Source organism: Zonotrichia leucophrys, chromosome 2 (genome assembly GCF_028769735.1).
Source record: "Zonotrichia leucophrys gambelii isolate GWCS_2022_RI chromosome 2, RI_Zleu_2.0, whole genome shotgun sequence".
NCBI classification, from domain to species: domain Eukaryota; kingdom Metazoa; phylum Chordata; class Aves; order Passeriformes; family Passerellidae; genus Zonotrichia; species Zonotrichia leucophrys.
Window position 1 is genome coordinate 118,893,837 of NC_088171.1, and position 19,787 is coordinate 118,913,623.

General features: G+C 39.4%; 2 protein-coding genes across 5 annotated transcripts in view; one reads left to right on the plus strand and one right to left on the minus strand.

Moving 5' to 3' along the window:
* Window positions 1-1,543: 1,543 nt before the first annotated feature.
* Window positions 1,544-11,758, minus strand: COPS5 (COP9 signalosome subunit 5). The gene is made up of 8 exons (XM_064706190.1): window positions 11,523-11,758; window positions 11,168-11,402; window positions 8,530-8,658; window positions 7,999-8,064; window positions 6,455-6,540; window positions 5,531-5,642; window positions 4,672-4,820; window positions 1,544-1,937 (listed from the first exon to the last, which is right to left on the minus strand). The coding sequence occupies exons 1-8, from the start codon at window positions 11,678-11,680 to the stop codon at window positions 1,853-1,855; spliced, it is 1,020 nt and encodes a 339-aa protein (XP_064562260.1). The 5' UTR covers window positions 11,681-11,758; the 3' UTR covers window positions 1,544-1,852.
* Window positions 11,759-12,556: 798 nt separating this feature from the next.
* Window positions 12,557-19,787, plus strand: part of CSPP1 (centrosome and spindle pole associated protein 1) — a 62,335-nt gene continuing 55,104 nt past the window's right edge. For all 4 annotated transcript variants that reach the window (XM_064706186.1, XM_064706187.1, XM_064706188.1 and 1 more), the window contains exons 1-3: window positions 12,557-12,645; window positions 16,721-16,824; window positions 17,421-17,517. In XM_064706186.1, coding sequence (XP_064562256.1) covers window positions 16,723-16,824; window positions 17,421-17,517 — 199 coding nt within the window. In that variant the 5' untranslated portion in view covers window positions 12,557-12,645; window positions 16,721-16,722. The remainder of the gene's footprint in view (window positions 12,646-16,720; window positions 16,825-17,420; window positions 17,518-19,787) is intronic.

Sequence of the window (19,787 nt, forward strand, 5' to 3'; positions counted from 1 at the left end):
GAAGCCATCTGTGTCTAAAAACATGGTGTGTGAGCCTACATGCAGAAAAATTCAGTTCACTCCTATCACAAACAAGGACAGTTTAAATACAGTAATAGACTAATAGGAGATGAAACTATTATTTTATATTTTAGGTAGATACAAGATGTGCAAAACTTTTGGATCATGCAAAGAGAATTCTACAAAGTAGCAACAGAGATACCTATTAGGAAATATATCTCACAAAAGCAGGGTGCTTTGTGTAAACACACACTGACTGGGATAATGGCTGTGGGCTCAATTTAAAGTCTCAAAGACCTATGGAAGAAAATAAAATAAGAAAAGTTCACTGGCAAGGTACACTTGCTTTGTCTTCCTTGAACTTAAAAGGAACTGCTGTGTATTACACACTGTGCTTGTTTGTACAAAAGTCTACTAGTGCATTTCCAAGAAAATAAATACCTTATTAAAATACCACAGCTTTCTTCTCCTGACTCCCCACCACCACTATCATGCTGAAAGAAGAATGAAACTGTTCTCCTACCAAATTGCACATCTGATAATTATCTCAAATTTACGAGCTACAATTAAACATATTTTTCTTATACACTTGGATGCTGCTGTTTTAAAACTCTTGATGAACTTCTGCTTCGGGGTATCTGTATTTCCCTGCTGAATTACAAATTTTCATTGTATAACTTGCATCTTAACTTCAAATCCACTGGAATCTGTTTGGATGAAAAGGCCTAAATGAGTAATAGCTATTAAAATTTCCAGACCAAAACAAAAACAAAATCCACATCAAGGCAGAGCTAAGGTTGAAAAGGAGACTCAGTTACTTAAGGTATAAAGCATAATGGCATATTGTATAAAGCATAAATTATCCCAAAAGTAAACATTCCAAAACCCCCAGGAAACTCAGGATTAAAGATGAAAACTTAAAAGGAATCCAAACATCTTGTATTATTGAAATGCAGAATGAAAGCCTCCAAAACAAACTTAGATCAGCCCTGCAGCAGCAGCACATTGTAAGCCAGAAATTATGATTAATGCATTTAGTATCTGTGGCCTGAAATTAGCCTAATGCGTATTTCAAAGGTAATTTTTCATTTTGTTCCTTTGTATGCAACAAGTGACTATGACAAGCAATAGAAGGTGAGTTACAGGAGAAGAATAATGGTATATAACCATGTTATGAGCTCCACTGCAGAGCTGGTCAATAGTTGACTATTTAGAAATATAAAATGTCCATCATGAGTGTGAAGCTGTAAGGAAAACACCGCTGTACCACGCATAAATGTTTCATTACTGTGAAAGAAACCATTTCTGGCTGGAGCAGTAAACCTCAATCAGGAAAGGCTCCATTAAATTTAATAACTTGTTGAAAGATAAACAAGTGGGATTCCAATTCTTAAAATTAAGCACAGATATTAAAATCTGAGAAACAAACTTCTTACATTACATAGGTTACCTATCTAATCTGTGCAGACAGAATTTTTCCACAGAACAATAAGAAAAAGAGAAGATAAACATTTGCCAAAAATATCAAGGCCCAAAACACACATTTAGTTTCAAAATTCTTTTATTGCAGCTGGGTAACAGAGATAAATATCTAAGAGCAAAATCCAGTAAGTCACATTTATTTTCCTTTGGAACAATTCTGCAAACTGGTTTATGATAAAGAACAAAAAGTTGCACTACATTTTGGAACATTTTGTTCTTTAAAACTGGTCAGACAGGTGGGAAATATTAAAGTACTACAAATTAAATGAATAATTTTCCGCTTCAGCTTCATTTCCAAACTGAACAAGTCCAAGCAAAAGAAACGATGGTATTTTCTGCTTTGGAGATACATATCAACTGGTAATGCACTTCAAGCTATATTAATTTGATTAAAAAGTTTATCCTTAATAACCTGAGACATCAATCCATGTATAGCTTCTATGGTGGTCTTGCAGCTGAAAAACAAGCATAAATTCAATGTTGGACAAAAACTGAACTAAACTGTCATTTTCCTTGAAGATATCCAGCTGTTTTGGAAGTTCAGGGTGCCCATAACCCCATGAATCTTAAAAACTGTCCAGAAAGGAACAGTCACATAGAGCAATTTAGCCATTGTTGCCAATACCTTTTTGTTACTTAAAAAGCAAATGAACTATACACACAGAAACACAGAAATAACAGGAAACTTTGTCTTGCAATTTATGACATCTTACATTAACAATAGCAAGTGGGCTCTGTGGTCATCTGAACAAAGAAAAAAAAATCCTTAGGGGAATGGAGCTATCAGCTGGTATTATCAATGGTATTATCAATACCTGCAGACTCTCACTGCTCTCTACCTTTATCTCCTTTGCCCAAGCCCAGGACAGTAGTGTACAGTAACCATGGTTCCTCTGAGAAACTTTACATGGAACATTAAAGAAATGTTTATAAAACAAATCAGTTATTGGTCAAATTATGTAATGTGCAAAACTTCAAAGAGCTGAGAGGATTCCTACTGATCCAAGTTTTCCCCAGTGTCTGCCACAGGGCAGTGTAGTGTCAAACTAACAATTAAAACAGACTCTAAAAATGCAAAAGATGAATCAGGACAGAAGGCATGGAGAACAGGGACAAATTATTAGACAGATAAAGGAATCCTAGGGAAAGCAAGCTGACTTGGAGCACAACTTGGCTGATGCATGTGCTCCCTTAGAAAATGGCTTAGAGGTGTGCATGGACAGTACCAGAACTTATCATACAGCCCAGTGGAAGCACCTTGATGCTAATGCTTTACAGCACTGTTTTCCCAAAGCAGGTATGTCTAACAATCCTTTAGTGATCTCTGCAGCCTTATTTCTTCAGAGTAATTTAGGGTGACACCAAATTAATTGTCCTGTGTCTGCACAGGCCTTCTACTGTATTTTCTGTTAGGAAAGATCAGTAAGTGAAGAAAAACATGCATCTCTGAAAGTGTTACACTCAGTTTTGGGAACTATGGTAGCTTTTGTTGCACGGAAAGCAGAATTTTTGACAAAAACAATTCCTTCCAATCCCTTACAATTTATAAACTAACTACTGATGAAGACTAAATAAAAACAGAAAAGAAAAATGCCTAGAACTGCTGCAACAAATAATATAGTAGCATGATCAGATAAAGAGCTATTTCTTAGAATAACTGTAAACATGTGAGAGTACGGGGAAAATAAAATGCAGTCAGTTTTATGGGACTCCAGACAGCAATGCAAACTTATCAGCAACTCCCTCCTCTTCATGTCTTTGAAGCATTGCTATTCTGTTTCCCTACAGGAACTGGGAGGTATCACTTAACCTGGCTGCTATGAGCTAGCAACAGATTAACTCCACTGCAAATGTATTCTGCAAATAAAAGAGGCTAAATGAGTATTTAATTTTTATAAAGTCAACCCCCCTCCAACTCGATCATGTTTGTTAGGAAACTTGTAAGAGCTGTTAACTTTGCAGAAAAATAAACAAAGGTGTGTCAGGAGGAGAGAACACCAGGAAACTGTTCTGTTAGCAAGATAAAGTCATGGGGAAGAGGGACAGAAAGCCTCAACATCTGAAAACATGCAAATGCAAATATCCCAGATTTTGTTCAATTTTTGCCCTCTGTTCCAAGGGATTCTGCAGAATTGTTTCCTTATTCAATGTAATGACTACATCTCACTCAGAATACTCCTAAGATGAATGCAGGTGAGTTCTGCCTTCTCCACAGAAGGACCTGAGTTTGTACCACCATATAAAGTGCAGTATTTCTTGGTTTTCAAAGTCTGAAATTTGCCAAATACAATGAACTTGAACAACCCAGCTGTATGAGCTGTTGGATACTATTAATCTCTGTTAAAAGATTTTACTTGGAAAAATGGTGACTTTCATGATATAGTCTGAGCACACATATAATTCTTAAGGCTAATGAGAAAGAGATGTGAGTATTACTGAGAAGCAACTTGTGTACTTCAAAGCTCAAAATAAACACAGCTGATCACCAATAAACATAAGGAAAACTGAGGGAAAATATTGCAACTTCTTTGAAATAACTTTGTACACCTAGTGATAAGAAGTTTATTAACTTAGAACAGCAAGTATTTGCTGTCAGGCAGGGTAGCTAAATATAAAGGCCAGAATATCTGTAAGGCACTTCTTAAAAACAAAAAGCAACAAAAAAATCCTAACCTTTTCTTATTTCTTAAAAAAAGATACATTAATTAAGAAATATGAAAAAAGGAGTTCATAATTTTTACATTAGTAAAAGTATTAGACAAGTGTAAACTAAACTTACTGGACTGTTAACACTAGTTCTTAAAATCATGTTCTATACCATAATTTTACTTACTGTTAGTTTTAACCTGATTAACCATAAAAATGTGTAATTTCTAGTAAAGTTACAATTTTGCTTTAGACAGAAAACATGGTTTTGTTTGTCAAACATTGATGGAATTTTACAGCATTTTTTTGTTTAATAAACTAGAGTTAAATTTATTCCAAATCTCCTAAAATTAAAAATTCATTGAAGGTTTAATAGAGGCAAGATTAGCTTTCAAAAACAACTAGTGACTTCTGGAGTCTTTAATTTCTATCTATAATGTAATTCTTATCTCTAATCTTCTCAGGTTACTATTACAGGCATGAGAAAAGTTTAAAACTAAATAATACTTTTTACATGAAGAACACATGGATGCGTTATCTTACCTGTCTCTTGTTGCTTTTGCAAGTTTGTCTTCTGATTTCTTGTCATGAGTCTCTAAACCCAGCATGAAACTGCCCCTTCCAAGTTGAGCTTCTGACTGTTCTAATTTTTCAGACAAATCAAAGACTTGGCCAGTGGTATAGTCAGCATTCTTAAGAGAAAGAAAGTAATAAATATTTTGAATTTAAGCTATAAATTCAAGCAATTATACACAAAATAAACCAAATCTGAGAAACGGTTTTAAAAGTGTAGTGCTGCATATTTGAATCCATATGTGCAACTGAAGTGATATAGAACATGACTGGTTGATTAAGAGAACAGAAGTTGAACATCTGATAAATGCTCAATCCCTAAAGCCTGAACTAGTTCTTTTTATTACTTTCAACCCATGCCCTAAGTTAAGTAGGAGTAAGTAAAACTCAGTTTTGACCAAGAGAAAAAAAATTGTCTTCTGCAAAGGGAAGGTTTTGATGCTCAGCTGTTACACTGAAGGTGTACCTGCACTGTTTCTGTCGTAACCTAGTTTTAACAGTTCCATTGTTTATTTTTTCTTAAGTGTTTACTTATTAAACGCCATTATTCATTGCAGTGCTCTATAGATACAAGATTAAAAAAGTATTTAAGACAAAATCTCAATGTATAGAGAGAACTCAGTAAAATTAAATGTGTTATTCCCACCTTCTACTTTCACAGAGCAGATATGAGGAACATTTCAGTATTTATGATTAAGAAAACCTTCCCTTCTTGTTTTACTGGACAGATTCTTAATGTGGGGTCTGTATCTATCAGTGTTCTATTAAGCATTTTACAGCAGAGGGCCTGGCTTTCAGACTCATGAATGCACACAGCTGTGGTACTTACAGTGAGCAGACTCGAAGAACTGAGAGTGTTCACCCAGTACTTGTTCCACAACAGCTCAAGCAATTTACGATCCAAAGACGATTTAAAGTACGAGACTTCTAAAGCATAATACCTTTAAAAACAGACATACAAACAAAAGAAGTGTCCATCTAAAAATGTCTTGCTTGACTGTCACATCCAAAGTACATGCAACTCAAAAAATCCTTAACAATGACATATATCTTAAAAAATTCAAAGCACTTAAGGTTACTGCCGGTTCCAATTCTCTGTATGATGTTCCGTAACTAATTCATATGTAGATTTAATACATAATCCCCACACAAACTGCTGTGTTCTGTTAAATGAGATTTTAAAGAGTTTTTAAAATTACTCTCTTAACATATTCCATGCTTGGGTTTTTCAATACTGTAATAACTTACAGATGATTGTAGCTTTGCATGTATCACTTCTAACTTCTTGAGAAATGCCTGGTAGCAGTAAATGTTACAAACAGGCAAACAATCTGACATCCTACCACACCTATTTTGAAAGCCAGGCTTTAGTGGTGTTACAAATGAACACTGCCAGTAATGCAAGAAAAGGAGGTGCACAACACTTGCCCCCACTAAGAAGAGCAGTGGGATCACAGCCTCCCCAGTCCTGCTGATCAACAGACATCTGACCCAACAAGGCATCACTACTTAAAAGTGCTCAGAAATCAGCTGCTAAAGCTTTTAACCAGGTTCATCTTTGTCTTTGCAGAGTTCTCCCTTAAAACGTCTCCTGATAAATGCCAGTAACCCTTTTTCCACAAAAACAAGAGTGCTAAAGCAACAGTAACTTCAAGATTTGAAACACTACAAGAAATTTATTTTTCCATACTGAATCACTAACCTAAACACACACAAAAAAAAGTTTTTTTAAGTAGGTTTTTTTGTTACTTACTGTTTACAATGTACACCAAAGTCTTCTATTTTATTGAGTGGAATAGTCTGGTATTCAGAGGGACCTTCATCTGGAGGTTTATAGCCCTAAAAATTTAACAAATGGCAAAAACAACACAGTAATTCTGAGGCTTTTCAAAATGCCTAAACTTTACAAAAAAGTTTCTAGCTTATGCAACTCTCGTTGGTGTTTTTTTTTTGTGTTTTGTGGTTTTTTTTTTTTTTTTTTTTTTTTTTTTCTAGAGAAAATGACATTTCCTTGGTAGTCTGAAATTTGGAATTTTCCTGGATCTCAGGACATTTGGCTTTACGAGCTGTACTGGTCATTACATTTGTAGGTTTATCAAAGCAAAGTAGTGGTTATAGTTGAGTTTTTTTCAAATGAGTAGCTATGATTAGATCATTTTTTAGATCAAAGAAAGGGCAAACTTCTTCTTAGACAGTATTTCTCTACCTGTTCTTGGAAATTTTGAGGGAAGATTTGAGAAGAGGGCAGAAACATCCATGGATATGCCTTAGAGATACCTAAAACTTTCAGCTGCTTGTTTAGCCAAGATGGTGCCATTCACAGCTACTGACTAAGCAAGAACTGCCTGCAGTCCACTGTGAGAACTCCATAAAAATATGCTTCTCATGTGCATTTTCCAGATGTGATTTGGTTTTCAGGTACAGGATTCTTCTCCCTGTTCAAAATTCTGTAAGTATTAATCAAGAGATTTTGCCCACAGAAGTAAATATTCTCCTGAATCACAAACTGTTCTAAGATATCTTATGTTTTTGTCAACATAAAAATAATGCCTGGACTTCTCACAATCATTTTTGTCAATTACGAAATTTAATTTTTATTAAGCAATTAATTTTGGTAATTGTTTTATTGGATGCCTGTCTGAAGTTCTTGATGAGTCACTCATAACTGGGTATTTAAAAGATATACCTGAACCTCACTGGACTGAAATTAAATAGCACAGCCGGAAGCATACATGAGGGGATTCCTTTGGATACCTAGATCTCCAATACTGACGTGATTTCTTAGTTTTAAGCCTAACCCATACTGTTTTTAATTATTTTTTTGTACATTAGTTTGTGAAGATTCATAAGATTTATTTGAAAAAGTTAAGTAGATTGTTTTGAAGCTTCCTTTTCTAAAACGAAAAGCAAATTACAACATATTAAACATGCTATTAACATTTGGTTTTAGGTCTAAAAAATAAACAGAGAACAACTAACATAAAACAATTTTGATGACTACTACCTACAACTATATCCATTAAAAACCAGCTATATGGAGCTACATAATTTTGGGACAGCTCCACAATCTGGACAGTGTAATTGATTTAGCACTGCCAGAACTCTAATAAAACCAAAATAAAAGTTAACTTTTATAAATGTAATCCAATATAAAAAGGCATGCAGAAACAAGGGTATGGACACATTTTCCTTTGGAATGAACATTCAGTACAGCACAGCAGACCAAACTCAGACAATCATTTAAAGACACTTCAGTGTTCACACATTAGATCATTTTAGATAATTTTAGCTATTTACCTTAGGATATGTCCTAAAAGCTCCAAGATTTACTTTTCCTGCAGATATTGTTCTTGTTGGATCAATCTGTAGAAATACAGGTAATACTCATTACATACATTTTATTATTTATTACAGGCTTAAATCAAGTTTATAGTAATTTCATTTCAGAAATGTAATTAATGCAAATTGTAGTTCTGTCACAAACAGTACTTTTTCTGTTGGTATAAGACTCTCTAAAAAGATGGGAGTATCAGTAACCTTCAGTGAATTATTTTTTAAACTAATTTTCCTTATTTCCTAAGGAAATAATGCTTAAGAACAATACCATAACTGAAACATTGCAGTGAACATGGTCTAGCCAAGCAACATGACTGCTTTGCCCAGTACGTGGCCAGCAAAGCAGAAGCAGTGGCACCAGTTTAAAGCGTGGCTCTAACACCCCCAGCATACAAAGTACACACTGCTAAAATGCTAAGAGACAAAAATCCAAAAATGATTCCCCTCAACATGCTTTGCTGTGCAGGGTTATCCCCACCAGCCAGTACTTACAACCACTGCTACGAAGGGCTCCTGAAATTGCTGGTTGAGCATCTGGGTACTGACGTCGATGCCCGAGAGCCAGCAGCCGTAGCCGGGGTGACTGTGGTACCAGCCGATGGCATTCTCCAGGCGTCCCACCTAAGAAAGAGCAGGGAAGGGACAGCCCCGGCGTTCAGCTCCGTTCCCAAAGCACCGGCTGCCCTCCAGCGGCACTTCCAGCACGCTGCAAGGCGCGCCAGGATAAACGGGAATTGCCACTCCTGATGAAATATTCCCTAGAAACCAAACGAGTAGCACTGGCATTCTCTGCCACGGCACAAAGGCCTTCAAGGAGCCTGGAGCTCCTTCTTCAGTGACGGCTGGAGTACAGAAGAGGTTCCACACAGCTGGATGGTGAGCAGCAGCTGCTCTGCAGGGCTGAGAAATTTCTTAGTGATATAACACAAGTATATCTAACCTCATATAACGTAGGGAACATCAGTAGAGAATTAATTATTTAGTATGGTAACATATCTCGCAGGCATATACTATTAGATTAGTGGTAGGTTTAAAAAATAACTTCAAAGGCATGCTTTCAAACACCAGAAGGGACAGAAATGATTGCCTGGAGACAGGTTTAAAAGCCAAAAGATGAATTTTTGACAACTTTTTATCAGATAAAACCTCAAAATAGGAGTTTCCAAATAATACACCTGGCTATCTCTAAAAATGCTGGAAGAGAAAGGAGCAAAGCCAAAAAACCCCAGGAGAATAAACACCCATTGAACCAAATTTTTGTAATCATCTCTAAGGAATTGTTTACTGGCTGCTCCAGTAATGATGAGACAGAACACACAAACTGCCAACTTTATTTTTTAACTGGTGAAGAATATTTATATTTTCTTTACAACTCTCATGACACAGACCAACAAAACACTAAAGAATGTGTGTTATTTTTCAAAGCCAAATGATACATTTACTACATTAAGATCAGATCCTGTCCATGGAGAATCAACTAAATGAAGCAGCAGCATCTATAAAGCATTTCTATAGGGGGATATATTAACTAGCACCTAATGATAAAAAGAGCATTACATTACACCTAATGATAAAAAGAAAAGTATATAGTTCTAAGTGCCACTGTTCTAGGAACAAGTGCTTGCTAAAATCAAATATGAAACAGCCAGCATGAAAATTCTGCCAGAGCACCAGGAAAGCTGAGTTATTTTATTTGCACACAAGTTCATTTTTAAAATAATGAAACCAACTACAGACAAAACAGAACAACATAAACTAGGGGAAAATAAACATTTCCTGTCACATAAGAACTCCTACAGAAACCTGGACTGTTTTAAACATAAGACAGGCTGTTTACAATTTTATGCTATATACTTAGCACTTTGAAATTTGGTATTTCTACCTAAGAATGGGATTCTATGAATATATCTGTATTTAAAGATAGCATTACTGTATTTTTAGGCAAAGATGTCTCTTCAATTTACCTACTTTATGCAACAAGAGTATTAGCATCACAACATTGTTTTCAGAGAAAACAATCTAGATTAAATGAATTATTTCTGCATTTTCTCACAGGGATTAATTATTTTAAAAAGCCCCAGAACATAAATATTTCTGCATTATGTTTACTCTTTGCTGATGTTATGATTCAGCCTAATGCACATCCATTTCAAGACCTTCAACACTATGTAAGGCTATGAATATAAGTCCAACTCTCCAAAAGAACCCAAATAATCCTCTGTTATATCCACTTAGTATGTAAGGGGCTTCTAATTTTAGCTGGTTTAAAAATCAGTGGGTCAACTGGGTACCAAAACTGTTTGAGCTTGGAGAGTTGAAGTTATTTCAAGTTATAAGTATAGAATTGTCCTGTATTGGAAGAGGCACATCAACAAGTGCCCTTATATGCTGTGCTGGTTTCCACATCAGAGCCAAGTTGTGTTTCTGTTATCCTTCTGCACACGAGAACTTCACTGTATAGCCAGCTTTAACATGAGGTAGATCTCTGAATAGAAAGTGACAAAGATTGGAAACAGACAAGTGAGTCTGTTCATCTAAATTTCCAAATGATAAATATGAATAATTAAGTTGCACTGAAACTTACTTATTCCTTCACAAATATTTTTTTTTTAATGGAAAAGAACAGCATGCTATACACTAAGACCTCAGAAGAAGGTAAGAATGTCATAATCCTGATCTACAAATACTAAGTACGTCCAATGCACACATATATTTAATTTTGTATACTGTTTTTAGAAAGAAGTATCAGTTATTTTAGAAACACACTCTCTCACACAGCCAGCAGCCTCAGCCATAAAAACACTTCCTCAGCAATGAAAATAACTTACAAAGGGAAGGAGTAAGCACTACTTTTTGTAGGATCATTAAGGTTGGAAAAGACCTCCAAGATCATCGTGTCCAACCTCTGATAACCTACAGCAAGTCAGGGAAATCTGCATGTGAAAATGTTTACAGGCCGCTGCGTTCCGTGCTGCTGACATAGTTCTTACTGTCATGCTTGAGGAGAGACAGGACAATGGGGCAGGCACTTTATCACCGGGGGAGGGAGGAAGCCTGCAATCCTCCAGGGATGTTCCTGCAGCTCACCAGACACGGGGAGGGTCGGACACCGCCTGCCAGCTCTCCTTACCTGCTTGGCGTTCTCGATGTAGGCAGCCATGTACTCGTAGGCGGCGGCCTGCGCGTTGACGCGGGTCTCGGTGCCCTCCACGGGCAGCGCGAAGCTGTCCATGATGATCATGGTCTCCCCGTCCACCTTGCCCAGCATGAGCCCCATCACCTCCAGATTGCCGCCGGACCTGGCGTGCATCACCATCTTCAGCAGCGCCAGCGCGGAGATCTTGCAGTACTTGAAGTAATGGTGGCTGCAGCAGCGCAGAGGCCGCGGAAGGCAAGGGAAGGGAAGGCAGAGCCCTCAGATCAGGCCGGTGCTCCCCGCCCAACCCGCCCGCCCGCTCCGCTGCCCCGCTCCCACTCCCACTCACTCCTTGGTCCAGGGCTTGGCCGCCAGGATCTCCTGCTGCTGCTTGCGGTCGTACTTGTAGATCTCGTCGATGCTCTGCGCCTCCTGCATGTTGTTCGCCAGCTCCCAGGTCTTCTGCGCCATGCCGCTCCCGGAGGCGCCGCTCCCCGCCGCCGCCATCGCCCCGCTCCGGGCCCCGGCCCCACAGCCCCGCTCCCGGCCCCGCTCCGCCGCACCGGGCCGCCGGCGGAACCAAGCACGGCGCGGGGGGACGGACGGACAGACGGTGGTACGGTCCGCGCAGGCCCGGCGCGGGCGGTGCTGCGCCCCCAGCGGCCGCGCTCGGCTCTGCACGCGGCTGGGCCCGACCCGCTCGCCCCTTGAAGCGGCGCCGCAGAATCCCGACCCCGGCCGGGCCCAGGCCTTTCTCACTATTTATCCATTTGTTTATTGACTTATGCTTTTTAAATTGCTGTGACCAGTTCGGGGCTGCTCAGTACGAGAGAGACACGGAGCATCTGGAGGGGGTCCAGCGGAGAGCAACGAAGATGTTTAAGGGACGGGAGCATCACTTTCGCGAGGAAAGGCTGAGGAAGCTGGGCCTGCTCAGCCTCGAGAAAGAGACGACTGAGAGGGGGCCTTATCAATGTATTTAAGTATCTAAAGTGGGAGGTGTTAAGAGGATGGAGCCAGGCTCTGCTGAGAGGTGCCAAGCAATAGGACAAGAGGCAAGAAAACTGATGCACGGGAAATTCCCCCCGAAGACGAGGAAGAACTGCTTTCCTGTGCAGGTGACCGACCACTGGAACAGACTGCCCAGAAAGCTTGTGGAGTCTCCCTCCCTGGCGATACTCAGGAGCCGTCTGGATGCCACCCTGTGCCGTGTGCGCTAGGGTAACCCTGCTTGAGCAGGGAGGTTGGGCCGGGTGACCCGCTCTGGTCCTTTCGAACTGCCCTACTCCGGGACGCTGGCAGGCCCGCCCGCCGCCGCCTCCCCTCCCGCTGCCTGTCCCCGCCCGGGAGGAGGCGGCGGCCGGGTCGCGCCGCCCTCCGGGGCAGCGGGGGGCGCTGCGCGGCACCGCCCGCCGGGTTCCGGGGCGGCAGTAACGCGCGGGGCGCCGACGGAGCCGCGGCTGCCGGTACCGGTGAGCGGGCGGCGGGGGCGGCGCGGCGCTCGGGGACCCTCCTCGCAGCCCCGCCGGGCGGTTCCATCGCCCGCATCGCTCACAGCCCGGGCGGGCGGCGGCGGGAGCGAGGGGATTCGCCGGGCTGCGGGACGGGCTCCGGGACGGGGCGGGGGCGCGCCCGGGGCGTACCGCCGGCTCTGGGGGTCCCCGCGGGGGCGGCCGGGCTCGGCTGGGTTCGGCTCGGTTGGGCTCGGCTGGGCTGGTGCCGGCCCTCCGGTGGGGCGGCTTGTTGTGCGGCCGTTGCCTGACAACGGCGCCGCGATCCGGAAAGGGGCCGAGCCCCGAGTGCCGCATGCCCGCCCCGCAGCTGCTCCCTGGGGCGGCGGAGCCTCCGGGAGCGCCCCAGAGCCGCTGCCCGGGAGGGAGAGAGGGAGGGAGGCGAGCGCTGCAGGCCCGGGGAGAGGCGCTTCCCCGAGCTGTGGCTCTTGGAGAAATAAACCTGATCTCCTGGGTCTGAAAGTTTTCGAAATTAGTGTCTTTTTGGATCAAACAGCGTGCTCTGAAAAAATAGATAAGGCCTGTAGTGGAGGGAAAGTAACTCGCGAAACTTGTTGCTTGGTTGTTCAGAGGATAGATTGCCTTCTCAGTTGCGAAAAATTCGCGTTGTTTTAGTCAAGAGTTTATTATTTGTGAACGGCCAGACCCTGGAATCTGTGCTTTTCCAGCATTGAATTTGAAAGAAAAGTACAGGGAGCGTGTCTCTAGCTTATTCTAAATGCCATTCACAAGGGTACAGAAGCAGTCAGTACTGATTTCTTAGGAAGTTTGGGTTAAACTTTAAGCAGTGTTTCTTAATGACACAATTAGTGGCCGTGTAACTTGTAAGTACAATTACTAAACGTGGCATACAGTTGCTCTTTCAAAGCATTTCCCTCCTTGCCGCCCGTGCTGCGGTTCACGTGGATGGGAATTGCCATTTTGCCGGTGCGCCTGATGATGTTTCAATATTACGGTGGCTCAGAAGAGACGAAATCTGCTTGCACGTGCTGATTTTAAATTTCGTGCAGTTTCCCTGAACAATTAGGAAGGGAAAGGAAAGATTAAAATGCAATGCAGTAAACATCGCTTCAGGTGATAAAGTAGCTACACAATACATAGGTAAATAAAGTACATACAATACATATGCACATAGATGTTTTGGATACCTTGAATAGAGAGACATACATTGTTAACTCTCTTTGGGCATAGATCCAATAAAAATCTCGTGTTCAAACTTGACTTATTGTTCTTATTGAATATCTGCATGCTTTCTATTGCTTGGTATGCTTGCTTAAGTTGAACTCTACCTAGGACTAATTACTTAGAGTTGCTTTTGTGAAAACTTTGACTAAGGAAAAGTGGTTATGAAAGTCTAAAATCTTCTTGAAAGAAAAAAATGTCTAAACACGTTTTTATGTGACATTTTCAGATAGTACTTGAATATATAGCAGCAATATGTTTAATGGAATTTCACTTTGAATAATGCATTGTTTTGGGAATACAAATTACCCAAGATTTAAAGTTGCAAGAGCTAAAAAAAGGCTAATATATACATTCTCTCAAACATTTTTCAGAAATACCATTCACAAAATGCTCTGTTTTCCAAAAAGCTAGAAAAATATGCTTACACTCTTAATTTTGAGGGCATATGGATAGATTTTTAAGTGTTTACAGCATATTCTGAGTTTCCTTTTGTGCTCTCTACATGCCCATGGAGCGATATCTCCCAGCTTGGTTTTGATTCTGCTACTTTTACTAGTAATTGCAAGGATCTAGAAATGCACAAAAAGAATTCAAGTGCATTGCTATACTGAAAATAAAAGATTTGGTTCTGAATTGGTGTTGCAGTGTCAGGCTGTGCCTCAGTGTGTTTGTGCAGCCATGGGAAGCCAGTGTGAAGTTGACAGTTCCCTGCGAGTTTGGTGCTGTCACCTCCAAGACAGTTCACTGCACGCCTGGGGGCTGTGGTAGCCCTCATCTCAGATAGAAATGTGTTCTTCATTTTTATTGTGATTAGTCACGATCTCCTCACATGGTACAGTAGGTGATAAAATTGACTAAGAGTCAGTAGGATATTTGCTTACATGCTGGTATATTTTTGGAACTTAACAGTGTATGCTTCACATGGAAGTTGTCACTCTTTTACTTAGAATAACGAAGAAATTTTTCTTTTTTGGTATAATACATTCTTTTTGCTTATCTCATAAAGTTTGCACTCATGCATATTTTAAGAACATCAACTGAAGTAGAAGGATGTTAAGACATAAAATGTCTAGAGAGTTCTAAGAAGGATTTGGCTATACTTCCAGGCAATTGTGCTGTGTTGAAGGTATGCTGAATCAACAGTGCTGTAGCATTAGTCAGCTCAGTGTTCTCCAGGGCCTGGAGTTGCCAGCTTTCTTCACACCAGTTGAATTTTCTGTGTAGTTCAGAAAATTCAACTGGTGTGAAGTTGAATTTTGTCTTTGATTTTTAATTTATTATGTTGCTCTTTTGAGCAATATGATAGGAGTGCAGAATGCTGGAATATTAATTGTGTTCCTCATGCTAGTTAGAAAATACCCTACAAAGACTCCTTTCCTTATGCCAGCTCTCAGAATAAGTTTGGTACCGTTCCCATACAGTGATTTGGATACAGTGCTGGAGTTTATAAATGCTGTTGTAAATAGAGATAGGAAATATAGATGTTACTGTCAGTGAGCTTTTGGAAAGGCTTCTCTCAGTGCCTCCTACATGTGGTAATTTTCTTCTTGATGACTGTGCAGCACTGGGTAGGTGATGAGACCAACTTCTATATTTTTTTGGTATGACAAATTGTTTCACCCTTTCAGAACAGTTTTTTTCATTATTGTTATGTAACATAATAGGCTAAATAAAATTTACCATGCCTGGAAACTTATCCTCTTTCAGATTTCTTTTATCCTTTATCAGTGTGCAAAACTAATGAGATTAAAGATTTAGGACAAATCAGATGGGGGGGATTTATTTTTGGCATTGATTGTCCTGTATTACCACTAGGAATTGTAAATGGGTTGGCCTAGTTCTGCCTCCTTTGTAACAATATTAGAATTTTATATTATGAATCAAAAAGGAGAAAAAGTTTAAAGGAGTACATTCTAAGGAATACATCAACAAATGTATTCTTAAATTAAGTTAGCCTGCAGTTACTTCACCTTATCTTATAGAATTTGTGCATTTTTTATTTCCATTTTGTTTCTACTGAGAATTTATCCCAGTCTCTCTGGACACATTATTTTTATGTTTACCTTGTGCCACCTTATTATTCTTGAGGTGGTGGTTTGGGACTTTTTAATTGCTGTTGTTTTTAAGTTCTTCAATCCTCTTCCTGAAACTGTTTTCTAATATACCTTTATCACTGGCCTCTTGTTTACTTCATACAATCACATAAAGATACTGAATTAGCCTCAAAAAACCCCGCTGTCTTAATTTAGATACTGGATGTGATGGGATTTTTCAGGAACCTGCATAAGCAATCCTTTTGCTTAAGCTGCATGGAGTGATTTGAGGGTCATAATTTTCTTAGCAATTTCTTCTCATGATAGTAAGTTAAGCACAGAATTAATTGTGTGATTTGGTCCTTATTTTAGACTGTGCATGTATCTTGCACTTTTTGTAGGTTTTTCTAGTGATTCCTTCATCCTTCATCCCATGTTTACTTTTCTGTGTTTTCTAATTTTGATTTTATAGCTCACTAGCTTGTGCTAGTGTGTGGTGAAGGGTCATTGGTAGACTTGCAGTTAAAACAAACAACCCCCAAATACTTCAACCATGTTAGGGAAAAAAGATTAGAGAAGTATCTTCAGTATTGTAATCTGGAATCTTTGAATTTTCTCTCTGTGAAACATCAAGTAGCTCCTCCATGGATGGCTTTCCCAAGTCAGTTGTTTTGTTGACCCAGCAAATATCTTAAGGCTTGTCATTCTGAGGGAGAAATTTGATTATTTTTAACTGCTGTCTTAAGCAACAGTATTTGAACTTTACATTTTTGAGGCTCCATGTAAATGCCACGTTCTCCATCTTTTCTGTAACCTAGAAATGATGGCAGATGATTTAGAAAAATTTATTGAAGATCAGAAGGCCAAGTTGGCACAAGATAAGGCAGAACTTGAAAATGATCCACCTTACATGGAAATGAGGGTAAGAGTATTAAAAAGCTTTACTGAATTTAAATACTTCTGTTGCCAAAGTCTTGACTGAAGCTTGTTTTCACTGTGCTCTTAAAACTGTATTTGTTGTTAAAGAATGTATTAAAGATTTATCTATTCAAAGTCATTTCCAACTTGAGTACTTCATATCTTTATGTGGGTTTTTAAAAACCTGTTTGCCACCAGCGATACCCAGTAAGATTTGTGTTTTGCAAGAGAGAAAAGTTTTGTATATGGATTTTATTACTCCTTCAGCCTTCCCTAAGGAAGCTGATTAGCAGGGATCTGTCCTCTGCCCACTCCAGAGCTTGGATGTTGGAGCGGGAATGGAAGGTATAAATATCCTCAAAATTTCTGTTCCAAAAACTATGAAATATAAAAAGCAAATAACAAAAATAAAATTGTTCTTATCATAGCTTTCCTTTTAGTAATTTTAATGTGTAATCCAGCATTACTTTCAGTCTCTCTGTTCTCCAATACATAATTGCACTAATAATAATATACTAATAATTACATTACAAATGTTGTTCATTTATGTGATATTTCCTCTACTCTGTGATGCAGTAAGGCATTTTGTTTTGCTTTCAGAATAAGGAATCAGAGAAGCTTTCTGGAACTAGCAAGATGTTAATCTCCATGGCTAAAGAAAATATACCTCCAAATAGTCAACAGAACTATCCTTTGGGTATAGTATATTTTTTTTATTATGTCTTCTTGATTTAAGTAGCATTTCATTACCTTTTACGATTTTTGGAAAGATATTACTGCTTTGTGTCTTTAATTATTAGGATGATCATTGTAATTCAAGTGCATAATAATTCTTCAGTCTTCCAAAAGTCTTGGCATTGTATGAGATTTTTTTTTGTAGTTAGGATTTTTTTTTTTTAATTTTTTTTGGAGTCAGGAAAATATGCCCAAAGCTGTCTCTTTCTTTTTGCAAGGTAGTGCCATTAAAAATACCCCAAATTGACCAAAAAAAAAAAAAAAGAACAACCCAAAAAACTTGCTTGCCAGTCCTTGATATGTGATGTGTCCTTTCCTGTTGTATTTGGGTGTATTTTCAAATCTTTGAAAGCACATTTTTCATCTGGACTTTACTGCAAAAGAGTAGATTCCAGGGAAGCAGGGCCTGTTTCCTTCAGCCTCTTAAGAGTCCTACTCCAACCTGGCTAAGATGCACACAGCTGAACTAATTTTTCTTTTAAATAGTGTCTTTCAGGCAATTTAAACTGTTCCTATTGCTTCTGTAATTTTTTTACAATATAGTTATTCCTTGTGCAAGGAAAGAACAAGTACTTAATTTTGATTGAAATCTTAACCAGGTGAAATAGTTAGATTTATTTTGATGTGGCTACCAGCTTAATATCTGTTTTCTTTATATATTGTCCTTTTTCTTAATTTCTCTGTGTTCTTTGTGACATTGGATTGAAAATGTGTGATAATATTGGTAATTTTCCTTGCTTGCTCTACCATCTCCCTTCTGCAGGCACTACTGTTATTTCTTAGTTACACTTGTGTAGCTCAGGTTTGTCCTGAGAGCTTTAGAGCTTTTCTGTACCCTATTTCTTGTAGATAATTAACTCTTTTCTTTCATGTGTAGACACTTTGGGCTGTTACCTCATTAATTTTCTTACTGTGCCTACTGTAATTCTGGTCCAATTCTGCAGCTTCCAATGGGATGGAGTTTGAGCTTGTCAATCTGTGGTCTGAAGTGGTCTTAGCTGCATAAATAAAACCATGGTTTTTATAGGGATGTTGTATAAATAGAACTTCCAGCCATCAGCAAGGCAAATTTCTCAAAGACCTTTAGAGGAAAACTTCACTTAAAAGTACTTGAAATGATAATTGAATATTCCTTGCCTCCAGAAGTGATAATGGATAAACTTGGTTAGAGGGCAGCATTTGAAAAGGTATCTATCACATAGTTTTGGTGGTTTTATTTGGTTCAGCAGGTTATTCCTGGTGTTGGTAATTCTTTTCTTGACTGAGGAAACATATGATACAGAAAACAGAACATAGTATCCCACTGGCTGTGGCAGACAGTAAAGCTTTATTAATATTAAAATAGTTTTATAGTTTTATTTCTTGTTGGAGAGCTATAATTGTTGTGTTTGTTACTGTGAATTTGACCTAACTGTTGACACCGGAATATACTAACACAATAAGTATTACAGATGAGGGGCATTCAGGTGATCTTAAATGAAAAGAAAAGTAGGGGTTGCCATGTTGTGGTTTAACTGCAGCTGCAACTGAGCACAGCCACTCACTCACTCTGCACCAGCAGGGTGGGGCAGAGAACTGAAAGTGAAAAAACTCATGGGCTGAAATAAAACCAGTTTAATAATTGAAAAAAGAAAGTAATGAAAAGGAAAATGACAAAGAGAAAGAAGCAAACCTCAAAAAGGACAAGTGATGCAGATGTGAAACAATTGCTCACCACCAGCTGTTGCTCAGGTGCTTGAGCAGCAGATCCCCCCAGCCTCCCTCCTAGGCTTGCTGCTGAGCATGATGCCATATGGAATGGAATGTTTCTATGCTCTGGGGTCAGCTGTCCCAGCCATGTCCCCTCCCAACTCCTTGTGTGTCCCCAGTGCCCTCCTTGGCAGGTGAGAAGCAGGAAGTGTGAGTGAGCAGTAACTGCAATATCCCTGTGTTATCAGCCCTGCTTCCTGCCCAAATCCAAACCACAGCTCCATACCAGCCCCATACCAGCTGCTATGAAGAAAATGAACTACCCCAGCCAAGCCCAGCACTTTCTATAATAACAATTTGGGTGCTGAAATGGATGGTTGCTGATATTACTGGCTTGCTCTGCTTTAAAGCACTGTAATTTCCTGTGGATTAAATCAGATAGGACTTGTTCCTTGGTAGTTATGAAGTATATTTTATAGTTCTAGCGGTAATGTTGAGGCTCAGACTGAATAAAATTGCAGTTATTTCTCAACATTACATATG